This window comes from Tachypleus tridentatus, chromosome 1, assembly GCF_004210375.1.
Source record: "Tachypleus tridentatus isolate NWPU-2018 chromosome 1, ASM421037v1, whole genome shotgun sequence".
Classification (NCBI taxonomy): Eukaryota; Metazoa; Arthropoda; class Merostomata; order Xiphosura; family Limulidae; genus Tachypleus; species Tachypleus tridentatus.
Window position 1 is genome coordinate 43325686 of NC_134825.1, and position 10275 is coordinate 43335960.

The 10275-nt window shown below is 32.2% G+C and overlaps 1 protein-coding gene across 1 annotated transcript in view; it reads right to left on the reverse strand.

The window, feature by feature from the left end:
• The window catches only part of LOC143247119 (uncharacterized), a 57431-nt gene extending 51409 nt beyond the window's left edge, over positions 1-6022 (reverse strand). Inside the window, exon 1 of the mRNA XM_076494634.1 lies at positions 5815-6022. Within this exon, the coding sequence (XP_076350749.1) occupies positions 5815-5854 (40 nt within the window). The 5' untranslated portion in view covers positions 5855-6022. The remainder of the gene's footprint in view (positions 1-5814) is intronic.
• Between the last annotated feature and the right edge of the window lie 4253 nt (positions 6023-10275).

Consider the following 10275-nt stretch of genomic DNA (forward strand, 5'->3'; position numbering starts at 1 on the left):
GAGCTCTCACAGACCCTGAAAGCATACAATAACAATTGACACTGCTGGAAATGAGGTCAAGCAGCAGAACCTTTGGATATAGACAGAATCTATCCTGGTAACAATGTAAGAGGTTGATGTTGGGATTCAGGAACCACAAATAGGGGAGGACCTATGACCTGTAGTAGTTATAATGATATTAACTACTCCAACAATAACAGAGAATAATGTAGAAGCTGAAAATTGAGCCAACAGACATGCTACCAAGGGATCCAGCTCATCATCAATGAAGTTGGTGATCCTGAAAATTTTTTAACAAAGTGAAGTGAATAGAAAACAAAATGGTGGATTTTACAGTTAGAAGACCATAGACTAACTCTGTTGCATCAGGAGATATAGACTTACTGAGGTTAACTACAAACTCTGCTTTAGAACCACAAAATTCAAGGAGCAGAAGTACTATTTGAGAGTTAGAAAATGCTTTCACTTAGCAGTGGTTGGCTGAAACCACAAAGTTCTGGCAAAGTTTCAGATAAGGCTCTTCAAGTAACAAAGAAGTTGGAGAGAAAAACTAAAAAATTCACTACCAGACCTTTAGCCATCAAATAAGAAGCAGGTTCAAAAACAACCAGTAAAAAGATGAAACATCACACTATTGAAGAACCAACAGAAAATTCAAAGACAGCTATCTCAAAATGGTTGTTCATTTTCTTTTTTCCTTTAAAGACAGTGTTTATTACAATTGATTGTAAATCTTTTGTGAGGCAAATTTGTTTTGTTATGACAAAGCAACGTTGGGTCATCCATCACATCCACCTGAAAGAATCGAATCCCAGACCTTAGTGCTACAAGTCCACAAACTGACCATTGTTTCATAGGGGGACTAAAAGGCCAACAGAGAAAAAAAGGCTCTGGAAAAATGTAATCTAATTTTTCTCCAGCATGACAATGACTGCCTTCAATTGTGGTTTCAGAGACCCTTGATGACCACCAAAGATCTGAATAAATATTTTCATCTCACTACAAGTAGGATCACCAACAATATTAACTAAGAGTGACCTCTTCCCCCTTCAAATCACCAAAAATATTAAATAAGAGTGACCTCCTCCCCCTTCAAATCACCAACAATATTAAGTAAGAGTGACCTCCTCCCCCTTCAAATCACCAACAATATTAAGTAAGAGTGACCTCCTCCCCCTTCGACATTGTTCCTACCTGTTCTCCCATCATTTCAAAACTGAATGTTCAATTTTGCCTGGGTGCACAGCTTTTCAAACAAGAAACACAAAAATGCTCGAAACAGACACTACGTTTTGCAATATATATATTATATTACATAAAAGTTCATTCATGTATGTTGAATTATGAACATGAATAGTACACACAAAAAATAGAAGTGCCAGGCAATAGTAAAATAATTTTGGCCGGAATTTTAAGATAACAAGATACAAATTAAAACTGTGAATACTAGTTTGGGTTATATTAAAATAAAATATGTTGTACCCTACACTGTCATTGACAATGTTAGAAAATAAAAAGTGAAATATTCATGAGCTTATGGATTATTAGTAGTAAGATAAAATAAAATGTTTGGATTAGGATACAATAAGGGAAAGTATTGTGCCATCCAATATACTCATTATTACTAATTGAAGATATGCTTAACTGAATATTATATTGACATTATATTTGTTTTTCTGTGCAAATTGAAGAATCTTTATGATTGTCAAGAGTGTACAGAAATTAAGCCCATAAATAACAGGAGGATTGCAGGTCTCATATGCAGGTGTTTATTTTGTGACAGGGTGCAGGGTGAGACAGTTTGGCCACAAAAAATAAGATAAAACTTACATTTCAGAGAGAATACAGATGTTTATTTAAAGTCACCACAGTTTACAATACAAACAACAATACTTTATCACACAATTCAAGGTAAACCACAGATTGCAACAGGTCAAATGATTGTTTAGGTATAAATCCAAAAATCTTTGAAACATATTTTCTTCTCCCTGTAACCTAGATTAACATATAATTAAGTCTTACAATAAGAGAGTCTCCCAATTAAATTGAATCTATGGAGAATGTGCATAGGAAATTTCATATCATTTGTCATATTATTCAACTTGACTGACACGAACAAAACATACTATCAAGCATCATTTCATGCAAACATTGTGTATCACAGAAGTTTACCTTAGTACTTAGTAAACAAGTGGAGGTTCATAATCACCAGCTCTTCCAGCTATTAAAGTTCTAGGTACCATATCTAAGGTATTTTCAGTTATTCCATATCAATATTAATGATCTAGACAATTCCAAGTGACCAGCTTTATAGGATCAACAACAATTATATAGCATAACAATCAGTTTCACAGACTCACTATTTAATTCTACTCTAGAACATAGAATGTAACAGGCAATAAACTCTTTAAATTTCATGTCTTATAAACAACCTACTGATTGCAGCCTGTTTTGTAAAACACTCCTAATAGTTAATACATTTCAGTCCCAACTACATCACCAAGATCAAGTCATATCATCAACACAATCAATCAATTGTATAGATACTGTTCCACTACTGGCTCAACTTTTTTGCCTTATTGTGAAATGTCAGATAAATACTCACAACTTCCTTATTAACAATTTGATTGAGATAATGACCCATAGTGTTCTTGCTGTCTTCTACTATTCAGTAACTTCTACCTCAAACTCTCAGCCCAGATAGTTCATATTAGTTTCATCAGTAAAATAAACTCACTAATTGTTTGAAACTCTTTCATAAGCCATATGATAACTGAAACTCTTAATTTGATAGATTCAGTTATCAGAGTACAAGATAAAGTCCAGTTTTAATGGATCCAAATTCCTGCTGAACTACAGGCCAGTATATAGCACATCAAAACTCAGCCCCTCAGTCAAACTTATATTTGACCTATAGCCACTTTTCTTATTTGTTTATACACAAATTAATGTTCATATGCTACTGCAAAACAAGAAGCAGCACCTCACCACTCCATCTACTCCTCTGTACACTGTGGCACATATGCAGTAGAAAATGGACCACATTGTTGAATAGATTCATTTCAGTTATGGAATAAAAAAGAAGAATGCAAAGTCTAATACACTTAATAATAATGAAAGCATTTTATTTCTTTGACTGTATATTCCACAACTCCTGTACTTTTATACAAATAAGGTAATCTAACCTTCACCACACAATTGACCTAATATTTTAGATAATGCTGAACAGTCACTTGACTGTTAGTTTTATATAATATTTATAGCACTTCCTCAAATCTTTAGTATTAATTGAAATAAAACTCAATATTTAAAAAAAACAAATGATTCTGATAAACAGTTACCGTGGTTTCATTAGAACATCTTGCTTTATTAATCTTTTGACATTTTTTGAAGAGGTTACTGTTCACATAGATGAGAATGCAGGTGTGGATTTGGTGTTATCTGAATTTTCATTAAGTATTTGACAAGACATCATATAAAAGGCTTGCTGTTGGTGTGGGGAACTGGTTGAACAAAAAAAAAAACCAGAGGGAAACTATAAATGAAGTTCAGCAGAATGGATTAATGTCACATGCAAGTTATCTAAGGGCACAGCATGAGAACCTTCCCTTCTTTTGTTTTACATGCATGGCATAGGTGAAGAAATAATCAAAAATTATTTATTTTTGCTGATGATGTAAATATGTTATTTAATACCACTCTAAGAAAATAGTATGTTGCCTTTTAAGTTACATAGAGAATGTGAGAAAATGAGTAACACAGAAAATTTTTATGTAATTAATCTGCTTTAATTTCCAAAATTTCTAGCCTTAAAAATTTGTTTTGCATAATTATGGAATGTTCAATAGTTAGCAATTCCTAAAGATTACTAAGTTTGTGTTGCTTTTTTTCTGTTAATAAGTTTGAGAGTTGATCATCTCTTGATTTTGTATCAATTAACCAAAAATTCAGTGAATGATATCATGAGTGGAAATGACAGTAGATTAGAACGAAATAAAATGCCTTAAAGTTTGAAAAGTTCAACTAAAATTGAAAGATTTTGGAAGAAAATGAAATTAGACAGAGATGAAATTCTCAAAAAAGAAAGTAGAGATACTCAACTGGGTGAAGTGGGCCTGTTTTTGAAAAGGAAAAAACTATAAGTGTAAACATAGAAATTATAAAGCAGCTCAAATAAGTCCTGGTACTATTGCCATTTTAAAAATAAGTCCTGGTACTATTGCCATTTTAAAAATAAGTCCTGGTACTATTGCCATTTTAAAAATAAGTTTTGGTAAATAGTACTGGTGATTGTTGTCAAAATTTTACCCTTGGAATTACATGATTAAAATGTTATGAGGAATGCCACCAAACTGGAAATACTTATATGACAAAAAACAATTTTAAAAAACCTGGAATATGCTAAGATATTTCTGTTTACAAAATAATACTTGAGAAGACTTAAAAGGGCCATACAGGAAAATTTAAGGTAAAGAAACATACAAAAAATTATAGAGTTGATGAAAAAGCATTAAAGAAAACTGAAGAAATTATATATATGTACAAACTGGATGAAGTATATTTCTTTTGAAGTTGCTGATATCAGGATTAGGCTTAGAGTTAGCCACAATATTGATAAAGGTGGATGGTAAGACTAACAGAGTGTGATGTCAAATTTGTCACAATAAAGAAATATATAAGAATTTTAATACAGGAATATATCTATTACAAAATTCAGAATTAACACTATTTATGGATTAAATACAGATTTTCATAGATAGAGTGGACTAGTTGCAGAATTATATATATACATTTATTTACTCATTATAATCATTGCTAATTGAAGCAACAGCATCTAAACAGATTTATATAACATATTAATGCATCTTAGAACTGCATGCATTGCTTGAACATGCCTAACAACATCCTTAACAATTCCAATCATCTATAGATCACCAAGATTTATGTCATTAATCTTGTTACCTGATTCATTGGGTAATTAACACATTTGACACTTCTATAGTAACCAAACAAGTATATAAGAGACAGTTTTGAATAAGATAAAGTACCAAATCTATTTATAGGTATGCTGATGTGATATGATAAAATTTCACCATAAAGCATTTGAATGCCTTAGTATGACTGATTTCTGTTCTCCACGATTGATAAAGCAAAGAGTGCAAGCTTTTAGTTTAAATAAACAAAATAATACATACATGTGGAGAAAATATGTTAAAATGTTAAACTAAAAGGGGAAATGCTTCATTACAAATAACAAAATCTTCTTGTCTGAAGTGACAGAGAATTTGATCACAACTGAGTGAGAACCGTATTTGGAATGAAATAATTACAATTAAAATGAATAAATATATTCTACAGCATGAGTTTATGTAAGGCAGCATTATAATAAGTTTGCTAATATGAATGCAATAGTAGCCGTTTCGTTGCTATAGGAACAGTGACAACAACCACCTTCGAAGTTAGGTTAACAGCTAGCAAGCAGGGCTTAAAAATGTTTTATTTTAATCCACTAGGATACTTTATTTTATACAATACTACAAAAACTATTTCAATTTTATCAATGTCTAGTTTTGGTTCCATTGTAATACAAAATATATATTGAAAATTTCAACTTAGAGTAACTTAAAATTTTAACACTAAATGTATTATTCATATGATAAATATAATCCTTCATCATACCAATCTCAGAGAACGATTACTTAAAAAAAGCAAAAATATATAGAAGCTAAAGAAAAGAAAAAACAAACTAATACTCTCAAGAATCATCTCCAAGTTTTAACTGAAACTAAGCATAAAAAGTTATTTTTCTCTTACCTGGGGGGTAATATCTCAGGAAAAATCTCTTAAAACGCATTTCTACTGGTTCAACCACGATATAAAACAATAAAATTAAGTTTAAATAAAATACGAATCTCTTGCCATCTATTGACCAGCATTGATAGCTTATACATTAGATGTAACAAATAGGAAGCTTGTTCTGATTGGAAATTAATATTAATTCTTGAAAGTATTGGGCTATTATAGAACTGCATACACACATAGCATTAAAACAATATATAGTATATATGGAATTGCTTATGAAAATATTTTAAATAAAATTACGTCTCAAAATTTAATTGAATTGCCGTGTTCCACGAGTCCGCACTTAATATTTGAATATTGGTAATCAAAATGTGAATTGTGTATTTTGATTTATCATTTTTATTACTACAAATTTCTCTCTTAATTCTTTTTTTTTAATTTTATGTTTAACAAACGTTTTATGCTTCGTGCCTGTAGCAAGATCTTTGAGCCACGTTTCTTCCCAAACTCCATAAATCCCCGGTTAAGTTTAGATTTATTCCTAGTTCAGTAAGAACAATTATTAAATAACCGTCCATTTCATTCAGTAAATTACTTAATATTTTATTTTATAAGATTAAAAATGTAAGTGTTAATAATAAGAAACACACGTTAATGATAATAAAAAACAATCAACCCATTTTAGAATATGTTAGAAGCTGCGAGCAAGCAAAGAATATACAAACATTTGTTTTTATCACACTGTACACCATAACTCCATTAAAAGCTTTGATTTTTGTTATCTCGTTAATAGAATGGTTTTGTTATCCTTTCATAGTACTGGAAGAAAGAATGAAAATCTAACTCTAAAAGCATAAAAGACATATCAAGTTTTTGCATTTATAATAATTATACATTTTACAATAACCAGCTATTTAATCAAGTGATAGAAGTTCCAATGGAATTAATTTATTTTACTTGTGTTGCAAATTTATATCTTTATTTTTATGAGAATAGATTTATCGAGAATTACATAAACCCAGACATTTTTACTTTAACTTACAGATATGTAGATGATTTGATTAGTATAAATCACGTTGAGATAAATAATGTTGCCCCCCGCTAGTACAGAGGTAAGTCTACGGATTTACAATTTTTAAAATCATGGGTTCCCTCTGGGAGCTCAGCAGAAAGCCCAATGTGGCTTTGCTATAAAAGAAGCACACACATATAAGTAATGTTATTAGCACTATTTATCTGGTAGAATTAGAAATTGAAAATACTTCAGTATCGAATATAGAAGTATATTATTTAGAAATTAAAATAATTAATAATTATATCAATTTAAATATTTCTGACAAAAGAATACATTTTTTATAACATATTGTTTACTTTCTTTTAACAGTAATGTGTATTTGTTTTTTGAATTTCGCGTAAAGCTACATGAGGGCTATCTGCGCTAGCCGTCCATAATTTAGCAGACTAGAGGGAAAGCAGTTAGTCATCACCACCCACCACCAACCTCTTACCAACGCATAGTAGGATTGATTGTAACATTATAAAAGGAAGAGCATGTTCGGTACGACGAAAATTCGAACCCGTGCCCTTCGGATTACCAGTTGAGCGCCTTAACCACCTGGTCTTGCCAGGTCAATAGTAATGTGCTGTACTCTTCTGACAAGCATTATAACTTCATAATTATTCAAATTTTGTGCATTCACCTTCCCACAACTGTCTACAGGCAGTAAAGAGAGATATAGATGTAGGACGTTGTGGACTTGAGCACCCACATCTTGCTCTCGTAATTTCTATTTCTTTTCAACATTAAATTATTTAATCACTTTTATTATTTATGAATCTTTTCGTGTGAGTTTTTGTTTGAATTAAGCACAAAGCTACACAATAAACTATCTATGCTTTGCCCATCACGGACATGGAAAGCCGGTTACTAGTGGTGTGAGTCCACTATGGTGCTGTTTATGTGAGACTCACAAACAGAGGTTAAGAATGATAGACAGTGTATCCCCACCTCAATGTAGGCCCTATTTCTCATTCACCTCCAAAACCTAGGATATATTTTATATCACACATAATAGCCTGTACTCTGGAGATCCTTTTAATTTGTGCAAAGTTTTTATTAGAAAATATTATTAGTCAGAGGCTTGGATTTACTATTTTCAACAAAATCCTTTCTTTTGATTTAGTTTACTTGACTGTTGAATATTAATCGTTTATACACACATATGTATATACATACCATTACATTCTGATATTTGAAAAGCCTATGAATCGCCTTATATAAAAGTGTGTCTTGTAAGTGAAGTGATACGTTTTTCTAATGTGAAGATCTGGTATCAAATTTTATAAATCTTGTTCAAAGGTGTTGTAATATTATTGTTTTAAAGTCAAATGCAAAGATACACAATGAGCTATCGGTGCTATGCCCATCACGGATATCAAAACCCGAATTATAGCATCGTAAGTCTGCAGACATTAATATTTATACATCAACTGGGGGTGTTCAAACTTCATTACATCTGATGGTCCCTGTTTTGAAAGTGATACATGTAGAGCTTTAAATTTTATACTGTTACATTCAGACTTAAGTTTTATGGTTCATTAGTTTGTGACCCTAATAATAACATATTTTATTATTCAGATTCACAAGAGATTCACAGATTCACGTATTGGAGCATTTGCTTCTACCATAGCACACTTATTAAATGTAATTTATTACTTAATTAGTCCTGGTATGAGTATTACACTAATTGGTGGTACAATGGCAGTTCTCGATCCTTGTCACTGAGAGCTCTATCACTAGCCTAGTAATTATCATATAATGCAAAGTGATTTCCTGGTAATATGCTATGATGCTTTTCGAAACTAGTTTAAACATCTTCCATGTTTCCACATAAAGCAAATTCACAATATGCTATTTTCTTCAATTTCAATAGCCCACATACCATGAGCATAAAGAAGTTTCCTACAATAAGTGTTACTTCTGAATTTTCACGTGTTGGACCTTTATGTCCACTTGCTGCTTGCATTAGTCCATCATAACACCCATTTTTAATCATCAATAGCCCATTTTATACTTTTTAACAAATTTCAGTCTCTTGAAATGAGTTGTAGAGCGAAATAAAGGTTTTTAAGCTGCTACATGACGAAATATTCCATTCTCGTTGAGTTGTCTTGATACTGTACATTTGGACATCTTTCTTTCAATTAATACGTGGTCGTTTATCTCATGTTGAAATCACTGACAGTGTTTCTTCTGTCCTGAAAGTTGTATAGACAAAGATATTTATCATCAATATCATTGAGTTTAAGAATTTCGCCTTTTCCTTTCCTATTTTCAAATTTACTTGCCTCAGTCTTACAATTTAGGGTGGACTTCACAGTGTTTGGGGATCATTTTAAGTCCGCAGCAATTTGTTTGAGAGTCCAACCAGCATTACGTAAAGCTTCTATGTGAACCCTGTTCTACTGACAATTCAATACTCCTTTTGGGTTTTGGCATAACAACAAAACTTAATATATAATGTTAAACGCTGTTTTTTTTATAGAAGTTTATTTGTGGAATGTTATTAAATCAATTTATTCTGGTATATAGCGGTACGATATGCTAGATTCTTTCTATTTAGTTAAAACACTGCATGGGGTACTATTTCAGACCCTAAATTTAATCACTATGTTCATTCAAGCAGAACCCTTATGATTTGCTCTTGGTAAAAGTATATGGTAATTCTAAAAATAATAATTATTCTCACCCTGGCTCATTCAGTTGTCAGCAGGGATCGGTGAAACATTAACGTAATGTTGAAATTTAAATTCGGTAATGATGTAAATGAAGTAGCCCCATATACTGAAAATAATGACAAAATATTCTATTATCCTAACACTTTTGCACAGTATTGCATATTTAACATCATCATAAGATAATGGGATAACTCTTTTCAAGTATTCTTCAGGTTCTTCTAAATTTAGTAGCCTGAATACCTCTTTCTGGTGAATATGTTAGATAAGGAAGCTATCAGTATTGGATAGTAGTTATGCTTCTCAGCTGTTGTTAAAATCATTTTTCTCAATAAGCAGCAAGAGGAATAGTTTTATGTCCACTTTGTAAATTATTTAGAACTAAGCATGTATGTGCCCGGCATGGCCGAGCGCGTTAAGGCATGCGACTCGTAATCTGAGGGTCACGGGTTCGCATCCGCGTCGCGCTAAACATGCTCGCCCTCCCAGCCGTGGGGGCGTTATAATGTGACGGTAAATCCCACTATTCGTTGGTAAAAGAGTAGCCCAAGAGTTGGCGGCGGGTGGTGATAACTAGCTGCCTTCCTCTCTAGTCTTAAACTGCAAAATTAGGGACGGCTAAGGTTTCTCCTCCTGGTTGGGGGTTGTGCAGTAGGCTAACAATCTACTCACTTAAAAAACCAGCCTGTTAATGAATCCGCAAGCGATTGCGGCCCTATGTTCCTTCATGGAATCGAG